General features: G+C 56.8%; 2 protein-coding genes across 4 annotated transcripts; both read right to left on the bottom strand.

Moving 5' to 3' along the window:
• Nucleotides 1–1,977: 1,977 nt before the first annotated feature.
• On the bottom strand, nt 1,978–7,005 carry TMEM235 (transmembrane protein 235). Its single transcript, XM_043582654.1, is given in 7 exon segments — nt 1,978–2,123; nt 2,126–2,178; nt 2,180–2,198; nt 5,037–5,174; nt 5,342–5,422; nt 6,798–6,821; nt 6,824–7,005. Coding segments are annotated over 7 exon segments (588 nt in total). The 5' UTR covers nt 6,951–7,005.
• Nucleotides 7,006–11,635: 4,630 nt separating this feature from the next.
• On the bottom strand, nt 11,636–21,932 carry BIRC5 (baculoviral IAP repeat containing 5). 3 transcript variants are annotated; one of them, XM_043585722.1, is made up of 4 exons: nt 21,709–21,932; nt 21,218–21,327; nt 18,890–19,007; nt 11,636–13,705 (listed from the first exon to the last, which is right to left on the bottom strand). In XM_043585722.1, exons 1-4 carry the CDS (start codon nt 21,817–21,819, stop codon nt 13,616–13,618), a joined length of 429 nt encoding a protein of 142 aa, XP_043441657.1. In that variant the 5' UTR covers nt 21,820–21,932; the 3' UTR covers nt 11,636–13,615. The 3 variants fall into 3 exon arrangements, with proteins under 3 accessions (XP_043441657.1, XP_043441658.1, XP_043441659.1); XM_043585723.1 differs by lacking the exon at nt 11,636–13,705 and adding an exon at nt 13,951–14,173 and having other exon boundaries at nt 21,709–21,912; XM_043585724.1 differs by lacking the exon at nt 11,636–13,705 and adding an exon at nt 18,222–18,251 and having other exon boundaries at nt 21,709–21,912.
• Nucleotides 21,933–23,402: the final 1,470 nt, after the last annotated feature.

Here is a 23,402-nt window from a genome sequence, read left to right as displayed (position 1 = left end):
CTGCTCGGGTCACGATCTCACGGTTTGTGAGTTCGAGCCCCACGTCGTGCTCTGTGTTGACGGCTCGGAGCCTGGAGCCTGCTTCCGATTCTGTCTCTCTCTGTGCCCCTCCCCTGCTCATGCTCTGCCTCTCTCTCTCTCTCTCTCTCTCAAAAATAAACATTAAAAAAAATAAGATAAATCAAATCTCCTGCTTACAAAAGAATATGTCTTTACTGTAAAGAATTTGGGATTGGGTCTTGTTTTTTAGCAACTCCGGGGGTAATTTAGGCCCAGCTACAGACAGGGAGGCAAACCCTTGCACCCCCCGCTCCCCAGGGAACCGCAGGAGAGGTCACGTTAGAGCCTCACAAGCCGAGAAGACCTGCCGGCAAAGCCCCACCCCCCCGCCCCGCCCCCATCCAGGATCTGGCGTGAGGCGGGGGGTCCTCTCCCGCCTGTGCTGACCTGAAGGGAAGGAGCTTTGCTGGGTTTGCAGAAGGCATCTCTGGATGGACAGACACACACAAACACACAGCTGGTAACAAGGTTATTGCCCTCACACTCTTCATAAGCCACACGCGTGTGTTATTTATTCTGCAAAAAATTTTCAGAGAGAAAAACAAGGCTCATCCGCACGTAGCATGAACTGATTTATTTAAGGGCAAGGGGGCACACCGTTGCTACCTGGAACGCTAAATGCTAACGCACACATAGGAAGGGAAGCCCTCAGTGGGGGCCCCCAGCGGTGCAGCCCCCGAAGGCCCCAAGGAGCTTCCTGTAACCTTTGGAGCGATAAAGGGAGGCTGGGGGAGGGGAAGACCGAGACCAGAGAGGCCACCATCCCCCTCCCCCACCCCCACCCCCATCCCAGACTCTGGAAGGTCCTGAATCCCAAATGGGGCTGTCTGGGGCTTCAGGGACCCTTCTCCTTGGGGTCTCCCGGCTTCTCTACCTACAGGAGAGTGAGCGTGTCTCGTGTCTCCCGATGACCCAGGGTCTGCGTGCTGAGCCCCACCCACCTCCGTTCAGGAAGCCGGAGGCGCGGAAAGCTCTGGGCCCTGGTTTCTGCCGCTCTGGGTCACCTCGCCACCTGCCATGGCTCCCCCGCCCCCACCGGGACTTCGGCACCTGCTTGTTTGGGACCCCCAGACATCCCGCAGGGAGCTGCAGATGGGAGGAGTGGGGTCCCGGAGTACCAGCCCGTCGGAAGCGGCAGCCCCACCAGGCCCGAGAACAAGGGGGCACAGGTGCATCCAGCCCACTCAGAGCCCTCTGCAAATCCCGGGGGGCTCCCAGGCACCCCTCTTCAGCATCCTCCCCACCAACGCCTGCCCTCGAAGACCAGCGGACAGAACTGAGCCTAGGGGTCCACCTGCCTGTAAGGGCATCTGGCTCTGCCATTTGCTCCGGGATGGTCGGGGCCTCAGACTTCCCTTCTGTAAAATGAGTGGATGGCAACTCATGTGAAGGGTACCCGAGAACCTCACGGGCAGACGAGCAGGCAGCACTCTGCATGGAGCCTGACCCGGTGGGTGTTTAAGGGGTAGTTGCTTCTCTCTCAAACTCACCCCTCCCCAGGTCAAAGGGTAGTTTCTGCGCCTGAGCCAGGGCCCTGGGAACGAGGACAGATGGCTCACCAGGACTGGTGGAGGAGGGCCACCGCAGGCCCCGCCCGCGAGACGCCAGGGGGCCCGCTGAGCACCCCCGCCCCGGCCCCACTGACGATCTCGGGCCACTTGCTGTCTCTTGCTGGGAGCCCTTCAACTCATGCCTAAGAGGAGGCCAAACCAGTTAGTCCTTAAAGGGCACAAACCGGGCACGGGAGGCCCCCCAAACATCTGGCTTTGCCAAGCAAGAGGAGACCGGATCCTTGGCTCTGCCCCCAGCCCCCTGCCCCACCCCCAGGGGTGCCCTCCCAGCCAGAGCTCCAGCCAGGCCTAGGCATGCGAGGGGAAACTGAGCCCCTCTCCCCGCCGCCGCTCGCCCCTCTGAGACTCAGATGACCACGGGGCGGGGGACACCCGGCTGCCGGCTCAGGCTGAGGGCTCGGGCCGCTGTGAGCAGGGGGAGGCCGCTGAGTGCCTCCGAGGCGCAACAGCCCCAGGCCGGGGCTGCGGACCAGCCGAAGCTGATGCGGACGTCCGGGGGCTGTATTGGTGGGCAGTCTCAGGGAAGGCCAGGTGCGAGTAGCTGGTGACCCACCAGGGTCAGGGCACCTGGGGGAGGGGGCAGGGGGACCACTCCGTGGGGCTGCCCGCTGGGGGCAGCTGCCTAACCAGGTCCTGGCCAAGGCGGTCCTGCAGACACGGCCTCGGAGCCCCTGTCCGCTGGCCTTTGGGGGGAGCGGAGACTCCTATCCAGTCCCCAAACTCACCCCACAAAACCCCTTACAAACAGCACCACCTACACCCCAGCAACGGTCCCGACTCACATAAACCATCTCTGTATCCCAGCACCCTCCTGTATTCCCCGGAGTCCCCAACACACACACACACACACACACACACACACACACACACAGCTAGTGACCTCTACTGGGAGTCGGGGGCTCCAGAGCTCTGACCAGGCTCCCTCTTCTTTGCACATCCCCCCCGCTTCATTGGGTTACCCCCTCCTCTCCTTCTGGCCCTAGCCTAAGTGTCCGGCCTCTGCAGTCCCTCTCCCCGCCCCCAAGGTCTCCGATCCAGGCCCTGCCTGCCTGATCCCATCACCCCGTCTTCCCCTGAAGCGAACACCCTCCTCCCTCTGACACTCCGACTTTGCACAGGGTGCTGGGTGCAGTGACCCTGTGCCCAGAGGTTCTGGGGCAAGCTAAGAGTTGGGCACTGGGACATTTTCCTGTTCACCCCGAGTCAGAAGGACCACCCCAGAGAAGCACTCCGTGTCCCACAGCTGCAGGCTGAGCCTACCCTTTGTGCCAACTGTAGGGAAAGCTGGCGGGGGGGGGGGGGGCGGTCGGTGCTGATGCCCTCCACAGGCACTTCCTGGCACAGGGTTCCCTCTGGACTCTGCCCAGCCAAGGGCAGGAGGCTGACCAGAGCTGATCTGGATGTCACTGGGGCTCAGAGAAGGGGCGTAGTCCTGGGGTCCCCATATTGCCTGACTCTGTCCCAGCCCTCTGTGATCCCTCACTTGACCAAAGATGGGAAGGAGAAAGGCAGGACTCACGGCCACCAGACTAGGGCTGGGCAGAGCCGCAGCACAAGTTTTGGATTCAATTTGGGGAAGGACGTGAAGCCCCCTGGAGGGGGCCCTGGAACTGGGGTCACCACCCCGCAGCAGGGCTGACGAACGGCCGCTCTCAGGCTCCCGCGGGAGCTCTCACGCAGCGGGAGTCCCCAAAACAGAGGTGTCTGTCTCAGCCTGTGGCGCTCAGAGCTCCCGACCAGGCCACCCAGGCTGCCCACTGGCTGCCTCCGTCCAGCCCGGCAGAGGAGGGGACGCGGTGTAAGCTCTGGAGCCTGACTCCCCGCCTGGAACAACCCCCCCACCCCGTCCCCCGGCCCGGGGACGGGGACAGCAGCTCCAGCTCCTGCCAGACCACTCTCTGAGCCGCTGACCTCCACCCCTGGCTGGCAACGGAGCCTCAAGCTGGGCAGGGGCAGGGGAACTCATGCTCCTGTCTCAGGGGTGGGGGGGCACCCTGTCCGGCTGGGTGTTCGCCCCCGACCCCTCTGTCCCTCCTCCTCTTATGGCGCTGATGGTGGGGGTAGGCGTGGGGCAAACTGGCCTCAGACAGGTCCCCTTGGGGTGACATTCCTGTCCCTGAGCCCCTACAGCTAGTGTGTCTGCCACGTGGACGGGCTCCTGTCAATGATGTCAGCTGACCTGTTTCCAAGGAGTCCCCCCGCGCAAGGAGAGCAGTGGTGCAGCCAGACTGGACCCTGGGCGAGGGGAGCACGTGAGGTGTTGTTCTTTGAACCAGGTTCTCCCTCCACCCACTGGCCAGCGCCCTGGTTCTGAGAGCCTGACGCCAAGGTTTCCCGGATACAGTTCCACTCTCTTACTGGCTTCCCAAGGTCCTCTTGATTGGATCTGGGCCCACACAGCCTGTCTCTGGGGTCAGGCCACAGCTGATTTCTCCCGCTTTCGTTCTCTAAAGCACACGCACGCCCAGGTCCCTGGTCCCCCAGTCTCTTGGCTCCAGGCAAGCCCGCCGAGTCCGTCTTGACCAAGGCCTCCCACAGGGCACAGCATCCCCTGGGGAGGAGGCGGGCCTGCCCGAGAGGGAGCCCCAGGCCCCCATGGTCTGGGTCTCCAGTGCCATGGCCCTGACAGTAGAGCTGGCCCGGATGCCAGACTCGGCTCAGACCTCACCCCCGACAGCACAGGCCACTGAGGACTGACCCCGAGGAGCCCCAGCCCACCGTCAGTGACCTCCAGCCTTGGGCTTCTGGGGGCACCGGCTGGCTGCCAGGGGCAGACGGCACCAAAAAGCAGTGAAGCTTCCTGCTGACCTCGGTGAATCCTTGACCGTCTCAGCTGGAGGCTGGGACCACAGAGAGGCCTCGGCTGCACCCCTGCGGGAGTGCCTGGCCCGGTGCCCGGCAGAGTCTAGATGAATGTCAGCTGATGAACTGTCACCAGTCATCGTCTGGGCTAGGCTGGGGTCACTGCCAAGGACTGTGAGGCCCCTTTTCACCTGTCTTAATGCCTGGCCCTGCCCACTCTTCCTCCTCCTACCAGGCCAGCCTGGGAAGGAGAACAGGTAGGGGTCAGCCCATGCCCTTCCTGCGGGTCTAGTAGGGCAGGTCCTGGGGTCGCCTCGGGGAGTCTCATGCCTCCCATGCCTAGAAGCTCAACCTCGGGGCTCCTCCGTCCCTCGATCTAGGCCCACAGCCGGAACCCCTGCCCCTGTCCCTACTATAAAGGCCTCTACCCCTGCCCCTGCCCCTGCCCCTGCCCCTGTCAAGGCTGCTGCCACCCAAGGTGCCTTTGGCTGCTGCTGCTGGATCCCCAGGGTGGGCCCCGGCTCAGCACAACCGATGGGAGCGGGGAAAGGGTGGCAGGAGAGGAGGCACGCCCTCCCAGGACCCAAGGCCCCCAGGACTCACCTCCCAGCAAGAAGTAGCAGCCGGCGGAGAGCAGCAGCAGGACGCTCTGTGCCAGTGAACCGAAGAGGCCGCAGATCCAGCCGCACACGACAAGGACGAGGCTCAGGGGCCAGACCACCATGACAGCTCGGTGGAGGGCTGCCAGGAGCGGGGGCTCAGGGTGCGGGCGGGGACGCGGACCGACCCCCCCAAGGCAGATCCAGGTGAGCGCTTCAGAGTCCTGTCTGCCTGGAGGTCCGCCTTCACAGGACAGTCTCACCTGGAGACTGGGGAAGGGACGGGCGTGACTCGGGCCCAGGACTCACAGATGAGGCGCTGCACCGAGGTGGAGGCATCCAGGCTCTCGCCGGCAAAGGGGTCGCTCAGGGGGACGCAGCTGTTTTGCCCTGCAAAGCAGAAAGGACGCGAAACCTGGTGGGCTGGACAGCTGCCTGGCCACCACCCACCCTGTGTTCCTCTGAGATGGGTGGGCCTGTGGGCACGCGGCGAGGTTCCTGCCAGAACCCAGTGGGCTGACCAGTGGCCCCGGAGCCCCGTCAGATTCTCTCCTGGACCCCAGAGCCGCGGCTCCAAATGGGTTTGGAGGGTTTCAGACCTCGTGTTTTGTTTCTACAACATACACACGATACCGACACGGATGCCTGTCTACAGTTTCACGCCGCCCTCAACCTTAAGCCCGGGGCCGTGTGCGTGCTCACATGTGGCTTTGTCTGGACAGGAAAAGGTGCAGGTCATGGGGTGTCTGACTCCTGCACACACGTGCACACGCGCCCACGTTTGGAAACACACGGGCACACGCACGCGCACACAGTCACACACACAGAGATGCTCACACGTTGATTCATACACACAGGGACACAAGCTCACCACACACATTTCCGTGCACACACGCCTGCACTCACACTGACGTATGCACACACGTTCACACCCTCTCACAGAGCCTGCTGACCCCCAGGGCTGGTTCTGTGCAGGGGAAGCCCCCCGGGGTGGGGGGGGGGGAATGCCTTCCTCTCTCTGGACCTGGCAGCATCTATACAGGTCTGAAATGCACGTGGCACTCCTGTTTTGTGCCCGTGTGCATGTCAGACGATCAGGTGGGGGCAGCGGTGTGTGTGTGTAGAGAGATGGTGGGGGGGGGGGGGGTCTCAGCCCAGAGCCCTGGCTGTGCCAGGCTCAACCCTGGGGCCAGCAATCAAGACACAGCTGGTGGTCACCTTCCCAGGGTGCCTTCCCAGGGGCCCCATACCCCTTGGTGAGGAGGAACCGCAGAGTGGCCCCTGGGTGCCCCCTGTCCCTGCCTCTGCCCCCTCCTTCCTGCCGCCGCCCCCCCCCCCCCCCCCCCCCCAGCTCGCATCCTGAGAAGCATCATTCTCTCCCTCTCCGGCAACGACTTGCAGGCTGAGCAAGGACAAGGTCAGGCATCAGCCAGCAGCAGAGCTCACTGAGAGCCTGGGGCTGACCGGTCATCTGTCAAGTACGTGCCGCAGCTCCTAACTAACACAAGACACCCCGCCCCCACCCCCGACACACACACCAGGGCGGGCAGGGGACTGGCCACGGCTCCTGCTCCCCAGGCTCTTGGGTCCTTAAGGGGTCCCGCAACACCCCCACCCCCCCGAACACATTCATTTCCCGCGCCTGCACTGGTAGCCCGACTGTCACCACCCAGCCGGTTCTGGGAGGGGACGGAGGTGGGGGCGTGCGGGGGCGCCACCCTGGCCGCGCCCTCTGCGCCCCGGGCCCGCCGCCCCGCCGCCGTACCTTCGCAGACGCGCCAGAGCCCGAGTGCCAGGACCGCCGCGCGGCGCGCCCCGTGCGGTTGCCCGCGTCCGCCACCTCCAGGACGTACCGGTAGTCGCTGGCCACGGCGGCCGCCAGCAGCGCGAAGCTGAGCAGCGCGCCCAGCCGGGCCATGCGGGGCTCGGGGTGCAGGGTCCCGGGGAGCGGGGAGGGCCGCGGGAGTGGGAGAGCGCGGGGGGCGATGGGGAGTGGGGGAGCCCGGCCGGGCATGGGGCACCCGGGATTTGGTGAGCCGGGCCGGGGAGTAGGGGGGCAGGGTTAGGGGGACGCGGGGAGCCAGGGCGGGGAGGGGCGCCTGAGATTTGGGGAGCGGGCCGGGTCAGGGTTGGGCGCGGGGAGCCGGGGCGCGCAAGCCGGTGCGTCCGTTCTGAGCCTCTTCGGGACGCGGCGCCCCCTTTTCTGCTTGCGCGCTGGCCTCGCGATACACCCCCCCTCCCCACCCCCAGGTTCGCAGGAAGATTGGTCCCACCTCTCGGCGATGGCGATCGCAGAGCTGGGCCCCAGGGGACAGAACGAAGTCTCAGAGCGGCAGGTAGCGCCGCTGTAGACCTGGGTTCAAATCCCAGCGAACCGAGGGGCCGGCCGCTGGACTGGATCCCGGGACAAGTGTCTTAATCGCTCTAAACCTTTGAGTTTTCAGCCTCCAAACGGCCGGGCCGGGCCGAGGAGGAGGAAGGGTGGGGCCTGTGTCGTCCCAGGAGGGGGCTCAGCAGGCAGCTGACAGCCTGAATGGTGGGAGGCAGCCGCCCCTGGCTGGGGCACTTGGCCGCTGGCTGGCCCTGCGGTCCTGGTCTTAATCGGTCTCCGACTAACCAGAGGGATCCGGTGAAGTGGGGTGGGTGGGCAAAGGGCCTAGGCAGGCTGGCGAGGGGGCCGCAGGAGGGTGAAGGCTTGCTTCCAGTTAGCTTCTAATTACAAATGTCACAGGGGGCAGGGCCCGGCTCTGCCTGTCCCTCACTCACTCAGCAAACATGGACGAGGCGCCTTCTAGGACACGGTCAGACGCCGTGGGTGGGAAGCAGGGGAGTCTCAAAGGGCCCCCACCCAGGAGCAGGCAATGACTTGCATGGTAGGGAGGGGGCTCTCTTGGGTGCAATTGTGGGTGATGGGGGGGGGCCTTCTCTCTGGGCCCCTGGAAGGTGGGTGGCTGCCCCACAGGGCCGGGCAGAGCCTGCAGAGACAGGGTCCGAGGCTGATGTCCACATTGTCACTGAAGGTGGCCCTTCTCGGACCAAGTAGCTTCATGACTCAGGGTCACCCAGGCTCTCGTTTCTGAATGTTCCAGCCCTTTTTCCTCCACTAGGGTTGAGGAATACAGTCAGGAAGCAGTCATTGAGACACTACCTCAAGCAGCATTCAGAGCCCATGGAATCATTTGGGGTTCCTGCAGGCTGTGCACCTTTCCAAGGCTGGGTTGTGGCACAGAGCTGGTCTAGGGGCTTCCCAGCTGTGGCATTGTGGGTGCCCCCTGCCCTGCTCTGAAGCTGGGGAGTGCCTGGGGCGGGGGGCTTCTCTCTCAGGGGGCATTGGGCCTGGCAGGTGAAAGAATTCAGCAAACACAAAGCAGGTGTTCTGGGCGAGACAGGCATCTACAAAGCAGGAGGTGAGAAGGGCAGGGAGCATGGAGGTGGGGCTTGCGGGGCAAAAGGGTGACTAGCGACCCTAACGTTTACCTATAAGGTGACAAGGACCAAGATTGCTTTAGTTGGCTCAAAGCCTTCCTGTGGGCTTGAAGGATGAATCTAGAGCCGGGGAGAACCGAGGAGCCCCTCTCTGGCTGTGTGCTGTACACGTTCCCTCCCAGTGACGCCCGCTGTTCAGCCAGAGCTGGTTTCGAAAGGGTCTTCTTTGCACCCCCATAAAACTTAAACAGGATTCTGCTGTCAGGGCCAGGGCCAGCACTGCTTGAGGCCACTGTTCCCACAGGGCCATGCAGCTCTGTGCAGAATAGACAAGTGTTCCCCCCACACCACAGTGCAGACGGCCAGGCTAGCAGTCTACGCCTCACTGCTTTAAAGTTCAGTGTTTTTAAACCCAATGTGAAGTTGGAGCCGCTGACTGGATTGTCCCCCAGGCAGTAAGCACTGGCCCTCAAGGGGCTACTTTGATGAATTCCCCCAGTCTCTGTCCTTGGGATGGACCCAAATTATACCCTAGCCTGGCTCTGGAAAAGTGCCACTTTTCAGAGTGACCCCCCCCCCCCCATTTTCACCGTTCATCCGTCTTCCATCAACTCTTAACTCATGATTAGAGCTGTCGGTGGCCACCTGGCAGGCACCACGCCCATCTCCAGGACATCGCCACCAAAATCAGGGACAGGAGGGACCTGGCCCTAACTGGGAGGCAGCCAGCCACATACCTAGTCAGTCTCATCCCCGGGGACCGACAGACCTATGAAGGGCTCCTCACAACCAGCTGGGCTTGACAACATCTGTCCATCTGTGAGCCTGGTCACCTCTGATGGAGCTTTGCTAACAGGGTAACAGGAAGGTGCCACTGATGCCCCATCACAGGATGCACCTGCAGTCTCCGGAACGTACGCTTCTGTTCCCTCTGCCTGGCACACCTTTCCCCTCTTTGGTCGTCTGGCAGCCTCCTCCTTGCTCCTGGACAGACAGCTCAGTTCCACCCAATGCAGAGTTCATGGTCTTCTCAGCCTCCACACCATACGGCCGTTTGTTGGCCTTGGTCTTCCCGAGTTCCCTGCAGGAGACGAGTCCTCTCTGGCCTTGGTTCAGTTCCTGGACGTAGCATGCGCACACAGCAGATGCACAAGCATCTGAGTGAACGAGTGGGTAGATGCGACCACCGTGAGATCAGGTGAAAAATAACCACAGAGAAGTCAAGGCCCCAGTTTGGCTGGTCAGCTGAAAACGGGCTCAAATCCTGTAGGCTGAGCCCAGGGGTGAGGAAAGCTCTGGCTCAGCTGCTCTGCTCTAAGGGCTAGACTCACCCTGGCTGGGCCCAGACAAGAAAACGCTTTGTGCCGGCAACACTGGTCCACAGCAAGCTGAGCTGCACAACAGAACCTTCTTTTCTTTCCAATTTTTATCGAGACAAAGAGAGAACACACGCGAGAGCAGGGGGAGGGGCAGAGAGAGAGAATCCCAAGCGGGATCCCCACGGTGAGTGGGTGAGTGCGGAGCCCGATGCAGGGCCTGAACTGTGAGATCACGAACTGAGCCGGAAACCAAGAGTCGGAAGCTTGACTGAACCACCCAGGCGTCCCAACAGTAAAGATGCTGAAAGCAAGTACAGACATCTTACTGTAGTTACAACAGGACAAAGTGAGTGAAGGGTACATGGGGCCCCTTCGTACTATCTTCTCAAGCTCCCATGAATCTTAGTTCAAATTTTTAAAAATGTTGTACTGGATCAACGGAAACCCTGGGGAGGCAGGTTTCAGTTCCGTAGAACAAAGGCCTTTTCGACAAAATCTGAAAAATGGATTTCAAGATAGGCCTCAGCCCCCACAGTCAGGCAGTTGACCCCGGCCACACCTGAAAGGCCGGGCGGCATCACGAATCAGGGAGGGCCCACCTCTGAGGCCAGGATGCCTGGGTTCAAGCCTTACCCCTAATACTTACTAGTTGTACCATCTTGGCCAAGCTTTGCCTCTTTGCAAGTCTGCACGCACACACACACACACACACACACACACACACACACACACCGCAGGTAAGATTACAGGAGGCTTCAGAGACGATTTTGAGTTATTTTCAAGGGCAGTCTGCAAAGAATGGTCAGCACCCCAAAGGGGTGCCGACCTGCAGACAGTGGCAAGTGGCTCCGTACTTGGCGGGTCACTTTTGGTCAGGCTGGTCCTCTTCACAGTGCTGGGGCAGGTGGACGATTCGATTCCCGAGGCAGACCGCAGGGCTCTAACCTCTAAATCACCCTATCTACCTGACAACCCACCATCCGCGCTGAGCATGGAGCCTGCCTAAGATTCTCTCTCTGTCCCTCTCCCCACTTGCGCTCTCTAAAGAAAGATTAAAAACAAAAACGAAAGACAGAAAATACATTTGTAGACGTGCAAATGCGGGAGGGACTGAGGGTCAAGCTCCAGCACGGTCCCGTTCCACAGCACAGCCCGACAAAGCCAAGAACTGCATCACTGCCCGCTGTGCAAAGGGCCAGCTTCTCTACAAAGCCGACCTGTAAGGACCAGTTATTAAAGTGAAGTATCCACGTACCGACTGGCACAAATAACCAAAAATAAGCAACTTCGAGGAGTATAGAGGCTAGAATGCTTTCTCCCCCAACTAAACTACTGCAATAAATATTCTCCAACATTGAAGGGAAAAGCACACTTTACTCAACGACTGAGATGTGGCAGAAAAATAGAAGCCTGAGATGTGGGGCGTCTGGGGGGCTCGGGTGGTTAAGCAGCCGACTTCAGCTCAGCTCATGACCTCGCGGTTTGTGAGTTCGAGCCCCGCGTCGGGCTCTGTGCCGACAGCTCGGAGCCTGGAGCCTGCTTCGGATTCTGTGTCTCCCTCTCTCTGCCCCTCCCCTGCTCGTGCTCTCTCTCTCTCTCTCTCAAGAATAAAAAGTAAACATTAAACAAATTTTTAAGAAGAAAAAGAAGCCGGAGATGCATCTTGCATAGCTGGTTTACACCTGGAACGGGCCCAGACGACACGCACAAGTGGGCCTCGTGGCCCAGGGCCGGCTTTGTGTCTGCCAAGGCTCAGCCCTTCCCCACACCCGTGTGGGCGGGAAGCAGCAGTTGGCAGGCTAGGGAACCACAACAAAAACCCAACAAGACTTTAAAAACCCAGGAGGAGACCCTGAAATGAAGTGTTTGAAACGAAGTCGTTTTTATTTTTCAGAAATGGCGGGATGACCTCCAACCGGGCCGAAACAATCCACCCTGCAGCTCGATTTCACGGAGGGAGAAACAAAATCTGTCACCGTAACTGCTGTGGGAGCCTCTGGGAGGACAGCAGGGAGGACCGGTGTGGAGACGACGACGTGGACGGGGCACGGGTGTGCGGGAGCGAGCAGCGGCAACGGAGACTCGGCCAACCAGGGCCGGCGGATCACCCGCAGTGGCCTCCGAGTCCCCACACGTCTGAGGCGAGTTCCTGAGCCACTGCACTGTGCTCGGGGAGGGAGAGCCGGCGTGCGGCTGACGACTCAGTCGGGCTGTCTAGTGGCGAAGCAATTTCATCAACGACCATTTCTGCTACCCACTTCCTGCTACCTTGCTCTGTCTCCAAATCCACCTAAGGGTCACCCTGTTTGCCCAATGACTTGGGATGGCTTTGTGCTCACTTAACTGTAGTTTGTGATGTTCTGTGAAGTAATGATGCAAACAAAGTAAGAAAAGGACATTGCAGAACCTCAGAAGCTGAGGATGCGTCTCACACAGACACCGTGACACGAGAAAGCCAGCCGAGGCAGCGCAGGTTTCACGACGCCACGTTAGACGAGGAAGCCACAGCTCAGGTTCAACAAGTGCAGGGACCGGACCCCCCGGAGGGCAGCCTGTGCGAGGGCACCGTGGCCGGGCCCGAGGGAGCAGCCCAGCTGCCATGCCCGTCACCACTGCTCCAACTTGGACGTCACGCAATCGATGATCTTGTAAAAGATGGCAAACAATATAAACAAGATCCCCATAAAACCCAGTTTCCCCCAAAGAGAGTCCCGATCCACCTTTTAGATCCATCGACTCCACTGCCTTCCTTGAGGAGGGTCCACATTAGAAAGACACAGGTGCCCTGCCAGCCACCTGAGCCACGTCACGAACAGGAAGCAGCTGTTTGCAGAGGCCCGGGAACAGAAAGACCAGGAAACTCCTTCCGCGGGTTTCTCGTCCCAGCCTGCCTGTCCCCAGCCGTGTGACGGCTCCTCCAGAGCAGGGAGCCAGGCCTCTAGAAAACGCACTGTCTCGCGTCAAGGACCTCTTCCTCACCCGTTTTAAAGAAATGTCACAGCCTCGTGGTGTGCCTGTGGTGCCCGCTGGAGGTGAAGAGACACCTTGGCTTCACTGTCAAGACCTCTGCCCTCCCCCGCCGCACTCCCGCTGGCTGGGCTTCTGTCACGCCTCGAGGCCCGAGGCAGTCTGGGGCTGACTTCCGCCAGCTCCCCCGGTACGAACTTGAAGATCACAAAGTGACGAGACAGGCGAGGAAGCCCCTTCCCACACACGGCACCTCCAGAGCTTCGGCAGGGGAGGGATTTTGTATAATCCGCTCTGCAGTGAGGGAGGCCCGTGCAGTACCACAGACCTGACGGGGGAAAGGATGGCCGCACGACTTGTCGCGTCCAGGTGAGGTGACACGGGGTGCTGACCACACGAGACACGCGCGCTAGAAACTTAGACTATTACACAAATAACATCTAAAATGGTCTCCTTCACTCTCTGTTTGTCCAGTCACAGCAGACCCACAGTAGCATTCGGGCATCGAATCTCAGGCTCCACGGCTAGTCAGCCTGAAGCCCAGATGTTTCCCTGTGAAAGGGCTCTGCCCACGAGAACACTCTTGTCACCTGGTCACCCTGGAAAGTCCAGCAACCAACGGCCCAGAAACTACCGAAGAAAAGAGAGAGAGAGAGACTCGGTCACTGTGCTCAGCAGCACCGGCTACGCAGAAGGGAGCCCCCGGCACCACTTGCAAGAAAAAACCAAAAGCATAGCTTAAATATTCTAATTTCAAAACGTGGATGTCCTTTCCTAAGGCGCGGGGAAAGGGCCCCAGAAGAGCCGGTCACTCTGGGGCGCGTGCGTGGGCAGCCGCGCTCCGCTCCGGGCCCAGCGTGGTGGCCGGGGGTCACTCCAGGGCCGCCAGCTGCTCAATGGCACAGCGCACTCTCTTTGCAGTCTCTTCAAATTCCTTCTGTTTATGGTTGGTTTCCTTTGCCTGGAAAGAAAAACAAAAAGGCCACGTGAACCCGAACTGTGCTTCCCGATCACACCCTGCAGGCAAGATCAAAAGGGGAAAATAAGGAAGCATTTACTGAGCACCTAAGTAAATCGGGTGCTGTGCCGGGGGGGGACACCCAGCCGTACGGGGTGAACGTGCTGATTCAACTCAAGGGCCTGTCGTTTAAACTGCACCCCAATAATTATAACAGACGACATTTGCGCAAACGCCATTCCACCTGCTTCACACCCATGAACTGCTTTATTGTTCAGCGTCCCTGTGAGGCAGGCGTATCATTATTTCCATCGTACAGATGAGGAAACCGAGGGCCAGCGACGTGTCCAACTGTCTGTGGAAGGGCCCTGCTCTCGACCAGCACCCTGCACGGCTTCCGAAGCTCCCCCAGGTGAAGTCCAGAGCCCTCTCCTTGTCCACTCAGAGACACTGCTGAACATCAGCTTTCTCCTAAAACAGAAGAACTTCTTTTGCCGCCAGGGGCTCCCGGAACCTGCCTTCCGACCTTGTCATTCCCCTAAGCATTCTGTCCAGGAGAACAAATGCCGACCTCATTGGCAGATCCAGGGACCTTTTCCCCTACCCTGATCTGTGTTCTCCTTGGCTTCTCTGACACATTAAAAACGAACAGACCTTTATTGGGTTGAATTTGTTTTCTAGGGGCAACTGCCTCTCGATTTCAGCTCAGGTATGATCCCACGACCATGGGAGCACTCTGTGTGGAGCGTGGAGCCTGCTTAAGATTCTCTCTCCCTCTCTCCCCTTCTGCCCCTCTCCTCCACTTGCACGCATGATCTCATATATATATATACATACACACACACACACACACACATATGTGTGTGTGTGTATATATATATATAGATAGTTGTCTAATTAGACGCTAACTTAAAACAAAAAAATTACTTTTCAAGGGGCGCCTGGGTGGCTCAGTCGGTTAAGCCTCTGACTTAGGCTCAGGTCACGATCTTGCATTCATGGGTCCAAGCCCCACGTCAGGCTCTGTGCTGACAGCTCCAAGTCTGGAGCCTGCCTCTGATTCTGAGTCTTCCTCTCTCTCTGCCCCTCCCCTGCTCACACTCTGTCTCTCTCTCAAATAGAAATAAGAATTAAAAAGAATTACTTTTCAATATGTACTTTTTTGGATATCTTACTTTTGCTGCATGTATAAGGCTAAAATTACTAATTAAAAAATTACTTAAAAAAATAAAATTTGGGGCGCCTGGGTGGCTCAGTCGGTTAAGCGTCCGACTTCAGCCAGGTCACGATCTCGCGGTCCGTGAGTTCGAGCCCCGCGTCAGGCTCTGGGCTGATGGCTCAGAGCCTGGAGCCTGCTTCCGATTCTGTGTCTCCCTCTCTCTCTGCCCCTCCCCCGTTCATGCTCTGTCTCTCTCTGTCCCAAAAATAAATAAACGTTAAAAAAATTAAAAAAATAAATAAATAAAATAAAATTTAACATGAAAAAGGGAAAACAGCACATGACAAGAAACAGTGTGCCTAGTAACGGAGCCTCGTCTTTACTGACAATGGAAAGATGACAATGGCTTTTTTTTGTTTTTAAAGTAATCTCTACACCCGATAGGAGGCTCAAACTCATGACCTATACACATCAAGAGTTGCACACTGTCCCCACTGAGCCAGCCAGGCGCCTGGCACATGGCCTTGCAAAATGTATTTTTTATTCACTTTCTTCTTCTCTTTCAAAAAAGCCTAAAATTAATTAAGCCCCTATGTACACAGTCTGTAATTTAACCACCACAACACGGAGGTCAACATCTCCATTTTATCTATATTCTTAATAAAGGTGGATCAAAGCAAAATTCAGAAACTCACTATGAAAAACACAGTAAGGGGCACCAGGCTGGCTCAGTCGGTGAAGCGGCCAACTTCGGCTCAGGTCAAGATCTCGCGGTTCGTAGGTTCGAGCCCCGCGTCAGACTCTGTGCTGACAGCTCAGAACCTGGAGCCTGCTTCGGATTCTGTCTCCCTCTCGCTCTGCCCCTCCCCAACTTGTGCTCTGTCTCTCTCAAAAATAAACGTTGAAAAAAAAAATTTATTAAAAAAATAAGTAAGTTAAAAAAAAACATATTAACACTCACTGAGCACACATGCGCTATCTGGAGCTTAGGACCCCTTTTTCCTTCCTCTCGTGCCTCACTTCATCCTCACTGTGGGTGCCCACAAACTCAAGCCTGGCCCTTCTCTGCTGCTCCCATATGAAGTTCGTCCCCTGAACGGATTTATTTTCTAATCGGTTCCACTTTATTTCATTTTTCTCTAAATGCAGAGGTGGCCATGCGGCAGCAAAAAACGAGTCACAGGGCGTGCGGCGTGCTCCCAAGTTAGACCCCCGACAGCCCCGGCCGTCTACCGATGCAGCAGGCCTTCTGTGCGTCAGGACCCGGGTGGGCTGCTCGTCGGTGATCCCGTCACGCTGTTTAGCGCCTCACATTTAAATCTGGGGCCTCAGAAATCCACAGCCTCACAGCAAACATTTGTCCCTTCGGTATCCGTGTAACCCAAAACGATTATTCCATCGTGTTCTTTTGCCAGAACGTCTGGCAAACGATTATCTTAAACTACATACTGCAATCACATAACCGATTTAATAAATCATTCAAGGTTTCAGCCTCCAACCTTATTTACCCCTACAAAACACGAGGTTTGCGTGCCAGCCCGCCTCCAGGAGGGCGGTACCCTAGAGTGCCCACCTGGGTGCTCCAGGGCGAAGCAGACAGGCCTCTGGTGATGCCGGTCCCCTGCACTTGGCTCTGACTCGACGTGACCATCCATTCACATGGAAACGTGCATGGGGACCCGAGGGGACCCGAGTTGTATTTTATACTAGCGAAAAATTATTTGCAGCAGGGCCGTCTGGATGGCTCAGTTGGTTGAGCATCCAACTCTTGATTTTGGCTCAGGTCACGGTCTTGCGGTTTGTGGGTTCGCGCCCTGCTTGGGATTCTCTCTCTCCCCCTCTCTCTGCCCCTCCCCTGCTCATGCGCGCATGCGTGTGTGCTCTCTCTCTCTCAAAATAAGCGAATAAGCTTAGAAATTATTCACAGCAAATCACAACTGGCTGACACTCTACAACACCACGTCCAGCAAAACCTCTCGCAATGACAAAAACACCATGCAGCGCAGCAGCGACTGGCCGCATGCAGCCGTTGGACAGGTGAGATGCTGTTTGTATGACCGGAGCACCAAATTCTGCATTTTACAGAATCTTCATCATAAAAGCCAAGTGTGGCCGATGGCCACAGTGCTGGGCAGCACAGCTCTAGAACGTCACAGTGGTATAGTTGAGTGCCACGGGCCGACAGAAACTTTCCTGTTGTGGAAGTAGTATAAACCAAATAAGGAAAAGTCTGAAAGCTTACGCTTTGCATTCTTCTTTAAAATACATACATTTAAAAATGATCTGGAAGGAAACACATCCGTTAATGGTGGGCACCCTAAGTATAGAGGTAGGTAGGGCTTTTGATTCTTCCTTACAGGAATTTATATTATTTATTTTATAATTAAAGTAATAAAAATAAACGCATCATGTTAAAGTATTTCCTTATCCTGACTTGAGGAGAACAAAAGCAGCCCTTGGGGGAAAGCAAAGCATTTTCTTCCCACCCCCGCAGTTCGGTCCCCTGGATGTTCACCTGGTCCGGTTCCGCCCCACCGCTGTGCACGCAGATGCTGGTGACCGAGCGTCTCTCGGTGGGCTTCCCGCTCCAATGAGCCCCCCTCCCCACGGACTGACTGCCCTCACCCAAGAGCCCCCCACTTGACATCGTTTTGTCGGTTTCAGTGCCGCACAGTTCGGTGTCAGCCGCCCCGGGCCACACATCAGTCTCCCTCCTGCTTGCCGGAGGACGGCTTTCTCACGACTGTCCCCTAAGTACACAGGCTGCTCTGTCACCTAGAATGGGGTCAGCCAGCTGTGGTCTGCGGGACACATGGCTTGTCTCTCATACAGTCATTAGGCGAAGGATGGTTTTCACGTTTTTAAACGGTTGCGAGAAGCAGAACAGGAATACTACCTAACAGAAACCAGGCGGCCCTCGAAGGCCCGCGAAGGCTAAAATACCTCGGCACTTCACAGGTGTGCGGGCCCCCAGCCTAGAAGGCTCTCCCCAGCCCACTTCCCGATTCCAACACTTCGGCTCCCAAGGCCCCCACGAGTCAACACCTCTTCCACACCTTGCTATACTGACCACCAATTTCTTCCCCCTTCCTAACAAAACATAACTGGCCCATAGCATTTAAAACCTACCCTACTGGAACTATTTTGTAACCATCTCTAAAAGGGAAGGTCATTTTCAATCAAAAAAGGACCTCAGAAACCGGGAGGGCGGGGCAGATCAGCCTTCCATTTTGCAGCAGGGAAAGTGTGGCCAAGGCTGGTCTCAACCCGCAAAGCCCACGAGTGGCAGGGACAGAACCAGGACACTGACCGCCAGCCCAGTGCTTCGCTACGGTATCGACCCCCGAACGTCTGTGCTCTGTAACACGGCCATACTTAGCAAATAAAACTCTGGGAAAAAAAAAAACAAAAAAAAAAACCCAAGTAATTTTTTTGTATACATCCATACAAAACATGAGCTCTACTAAGAAACTATTCCCTGTGTACCTGACATTCAGGTTTAACGGGGAGCCCCGATTTTCTCTACGGTCTGGGCTGCTGGGTTCCCACGCCTTAGTGGGTCCGCAGGTTCACCCCTCTTCTCTCCGGATCTCACCCTAGGATGCCTGTCCCCAGGTGAAAGTTCCCTTGCAGAAACCCAAGGTCCTTTCCCCCAACACCCACAATGCTCCTTCCCCGAAATGGAGCTATGTGCTCCCAAACCCTCTGTCCCCACCACGCTCACACACATGAACGGCCTCCCACAGACCGTCGCCGAAGGCAGGAGCGCCAGTCTAACCACCGCCGTCCCACCACCAAAGGCACCTCACGCTAAACACAGGAGGGAGCACGTTTCTCTCCCATCTGACTGCACGACCCCAAGGCCACATTCCAGGACAGATTCTTTCCTGTCCTTTGTATCCTCACATGTGCATCCGAGGGGCTTCAAAAGTTAACTGAGAAGAGCCCCTCCAAAATGAGGGCCGGGGAGCTCAGTGGTACAGGTGCTCAACAGCTTGCCCTTGGTTCTTATTCCCGATAATACATACAATTTTGTTCTTGGCTCTCTCTTTGTCCAGTTTCAAAAATTCACTGAGGGTTAATTCTTCAAACTGCTTCTTGACAGAAAGAAAGGCACAACCAGATGAATGCTTCTTATGTTCCTCTCTAGAAAAATCAATACAGGAGCACGTCAAGAGAGAAGAGTCAGGGAGAGGGAGAAGAGCAACCGTCTGTCACCAACACCCACCACCCCGCCTCACGGACACGCCTCCCTCGGCTTCCCGAGCGCAGTGCGAAGTGCACAGGGCCAGCGGGAGGTCCGGGTGCACCCTGCTGCACAGGCCGTCTCTGCCCTCCACTCCACCCCCCCCCCTGCCCCCGCCCCCGCCCCCGTGGACGTCTCGCCACCACGCTTGGGGCGGATGGGTTTTATACGGAGTCCCGTATAAATGAATAGGCATTTTGACGAATAGGAAGCGTGACACGGTGTGAGCGCAGAGGTAGCACACGCCAAATCCCTCTAAAATCCTCAAGGAAGGAACCCTTTGAAGTAATGTCATTTCCCTGGAATTGCTACATAATCTGCTGGTCCCGAATAAGGGCACCATCGGCCGGGCTTCTCCAGGGGACTCCCCGGCTTCACTCTCTGCGCTGGGACTTTTCCCTACACAGTGGACAGCAGTGACCACAACAGTACCGGAATGAACGCACAGCCACACAAAGACCCAAAGGACAGCCCGCAGAAACTAGCCTCTGAAAATATTCTAGCACTGGGAAATTCACTCCCGGGGTGCCTGGGTGGCTCAGTCCGTTAAGTGGCCGACTCTGGACCTTGGCTCAGGTCATGATCTCTCGGTCGTGGGATCAAGCCTCATGTTGGGCTCTGCCTGGGAGCCTGCTCGGGACTCTCTCTCTGCCCCTCCCCCACTCGCACAAGCACGCTCGCTCACGCGCTGTCTCAAAATAAATGAATAAACTTAAAAAAAAATTTCACTGGCAAGAATACAGCCAGTACTTTGCCAGTGATCCCTGGTATGATCACCACGCCATCCCAGTCAACAATGGGTCATGAGAGCAAACACATTCGTGAAGACAGCAACTCTCTTCTGGCCAAGGAGAGACAACTCGGGTGATTCTCTAGAGGAAAATATTAAATTTATGGAAGCGATCGGTCCCGGCAGGGAAAAAAGGGTGAGAAAAGAACGTGGCATCAGCATCACATACAGAAAGTCAGCTGTCACTGTCTATCTGAACATATACACAGAATTTTATTTATTTATTTATTTACTTTTAACATTTTATTTATTTTTGAGACAGGGAGAGACAGAGCATGAACAGGGGAGGGGCAGAGAGAGGGAGACACAGAATCTGAAACAGGCTCTAAAGCAAGTTCTGGATGCAAAACAAATCATTACCCACAGAACAGAACACACACCACGTAGGGGCGCCTGGGTGGCTCAGGCGGTTGGAGGTCCGACTCAGCTCAGGTCATGATCTCACAGTTCATGAGTTCGAGCCCCGCGTCGGGCTCTGTGCTGACAGCTCAGAGCCTGGAGCCCGTTTCAGATTCTGTGTCTCCCTCTCTCTCTCTGCCCCTCCCCCACTTGTGCTCTGTCTTTCTGGGCGCCTGGGCGGCTCAGTAGGTTAAGTGTCCGACTTCAGCTCAGGTCATGAGTTCCAGTCCTGTGTTGGGCTGCCGGTTGTCAGCAGAGCCCCCTCTGTCCCCCTCTCTCTATGACCCTCCCCTGCTTGCGCATGCTCTGTCACTCTCTCTAAAAAAAAAATAAATAAAAACATTTAAAAGGGTGGTTTCTGTGGTACATGAATTACAGTTCAATAAAGTTTTATTTAACTAAAAAATTGTAATGTTTATATTTGATAGAGACAGAATGTGAGCAGGGGAGGGGCAGAGAGCAAGGGAGACGCAGAATCCGAAGCAGGCTCCAGGCTCCGATGGGGAGGGGGTGGGGTGTCCTCGAACCCATGAACGGCGAGATCATGACCTGAGCCACCCAGGTGCCCCTCAATAAACCTTGAAAAAACTCTGTAACCAGGGAAGCCCGCAGGTCACAACAGCATCCGCTCCTGTATTCTGTCAAACCTGAAAGGCATCAGGTACAGAACCCTAAGAGCGAGCCTTTCTTCGGCATCCACTCTGAGGGCCGTCTGGCCACATCACGTTTGATTAGGTTGAAAGCACCACCGGGGCACCGACACACAGACTCAGCCATCTGCGGTAACTGTTTAGGGCACAAAATGAAATTGCAAAGCCAGGGCCCCATCGCTAAGTTTTTGCAGGCCCCGCCCACAACAAAAGCCGGGGGTGGAGCCGGGGCTCCCTGGAAGCGGCAGCGAGGCCGGCCCGGGGGACTTACATGGGGTCATCGTCTGGCTCCCAGCCTTCCAGCTCCTTGAAGCAGAAGAAACACTGAGCCAAATCGGGCTCGTTCTCAGTGGGACAGTGGATGAAGCCGGCCTCGGCCATCTGCAGGGGAGAGCTGAGGCTCAGGCGCTGGCGGGGGCGCTCCAGGCTCCCAGGAGCCCACAGTGGGAGGGGTCGCCCGGGATTCAGGAGCCCATAGAGGGAGGGGTCGCCTGGGACCGGAAGGCCACAGAGGGAGAGGTCGCCCCGGGGGCCCGGGAGTCCACGGAGGGAGAGGTCGCCCGGGATTCGGGAGCCCATAGAGGGAGGGTCTGCCCGGGACCCGGAAGGCCACAGAGGGAGGGGTCGCCTGGGACCGGAAGCCCGCAGAGGCAGGGGTCGCCCGGGATTCGGGAGCCCGCAGAGGCAGGGGTCGCCCGGGGACCGCGTCGGGGCCCTGGGGAGGGGCGGGCCTGGAGCCGGCGGGGGCCCGTGCGGTCTCACCCGCTCCGGGGTGCAGGCGCAGCCCTCCAAGAACGGCCAGTTCTTGAACGTAGAGATGCGGTGGTCCTTGAGGTAGAGCTGCCAGGCCGGGGGCAACGACGAAGCGCCCATCCCGACACCGCAACCGCCGAGCGCTGACTCGATTCAAATCCGGAGGTTGGCGGCCGTCGCGGGGCATGTCGGGAACGCACGGTCCCTGAGCGCGCCGCCCGCGGCCTTCTGGGAATGCAAGGCTGGGCGGCGCGGTGCCTGCTGGGAGTTGTAGTCCTTCCGCCGCGCCCTGCGCCGTCCCCGCGGGCGCTGGTCCCTTCCCCCATTTACCGCTTTCTCGAATGATTGCAAAGTCTGGTGGGAAGAGGGGCTGAGGAGGCGCTGGAGTCCCTGTAACGGGTTCAGGGACTGGCCCCTGTCGAGCACATATAAATTAAGCCTGTGCCCACTAAACACTCACTCCCCTTTTTCATAAGTTTTTGTAACAAATATTTAATTCACAGATCAGCTTTTGGCTAAATCAAATTTTACCGATAACAGCTTCTGCCAGTTTGGGCCTTCTGGGTTATTTGTACCACGTTCCTATTGTCTGGAGTCAACATTTTAACATCTAAATGTAGTACCTGAAAGAAAAAAATCTCGAGGCTTTCATCAGCGTTAGTAAAGACACTGAGCATGTGCAGTTTGGGCCGTGGTCAGACTAATTTTGTTCATTTCTATGGGTAACAGTCTAAGAATTGGATAAGAAACTGGTAGCCTGCAGGGGCCCCTGGCGGGCTCAGTGGGTGGAGCCTGTGGCTCTTGATCTTGGAGTTGTAAATTCAGACCCCTCGTGGGGTATAGAGATTATTTAAACAAGTAAACTTAAAAAGAAAAAAAAGTTGGTAGCTTGCATTTATTTCCTAGCCTAATGCAAAAGAAAATTGCGAGCAACACGCGCTTGTTTTAAACCGCATTGCTGGGATTACAAGGGAGGCTGATCATCTCAAACCTGTCACTTTCATCTTTCCTGTGAATTGCCTCTTCATGTCTGCTTTGCTGTTGGGTTAATGACATTTTTCCTACTGCCGGGTGAGTTTTTATTCAAAAGGCGCTTAGCCTCATTTGTCCTGCTCTCCGTGCCCTGGACCCCAGTTTGTTGTCTTTTCACTCTGTCGTATATTTTTTCTTGCAGAAGTTTTAAATTTTTATGCCGTCATATTTATCACTCCTTTTCTTTTTGACTTTTTTTTTAGTTGGGTTGTTTGTTTATTTTGTAATCTCAACACCCAAAGTGTGCCTGAACTCAGCACCCACTCCCAACCCCTCCCCAATCAAGAGCCACGGGCTCTTCTGACTGAGCCAGCCAGGTGCCCCTGACTTTTATTTTTTGTTTCTGGCTGGCTTCTTTTGTTTTGTTTTTGCCACGCTTAGAAAGGCTTGTTCTGCTCTGAGATGATTTAGAAAAGGTATTCATTGAAGATTTCTTTTTTATTGTTAAAGTCTTGATCTTAAAAAAAAAGTCTTGATTCTTTCAGAAGTATACCAATGGAAGGTGCATGAAACGGGTTCAGATTTGTTTTCCGAGATCTGGCCAGTTGCCCCCACACTGTCCGGTAAGTGGCTTTGAACAAAGGCAGGTTTGAAACACCACCCGAGTCACATGCTTAAGTCCACTATGTGCTGGGGCCCATCTCTGCAGCGTTGTTTCTGCCCATGGGTCT

The sequence above is a fragment of the Prionailurus bengalensis genome, chromosome E1 (genome assembly GCF_016509475.1).
Source record: "Prionailurus bengalensis isolate Pbe53 chromosome E1, Fcat_Pben_1.1_paternal_pri, whole genome shotgun sequence".
Taxonomy (NCBI): domain Eukaryota; kingdom Metazoa; phylum Chordata; class Mammalia; order Carnivora; family Felidae; genus Prionailurus; species Prionailurus bengalensis.
This window is presented reverse-complemented; position numbering and strand designations above follow the sequence as displayed.

Coding starts and splice junctions, on each gene's coding strand:
- BIRC5 (XM_043585722.1), bottom strand. CDS start 21,819: ATGGGCGCTTCGTCGTTGCCCCCGGCCTGGCAGCTCTACCTCAAGGAC. Junction 21,328..21,708: donor GCGCCTGCACCCCGGAGCGG/GTGAGACCGCAC, acceptor TCTCCCCTGCAG/ATGGCCGAGGCCGGCTTCAT. Junction 19,008..21,217: donor GAGCCAGACGATGACCCCAT/GTAAGTCCCCCG, acceptor TGATTTTTCTAG/AGAGGAACATAAGAAGCATT.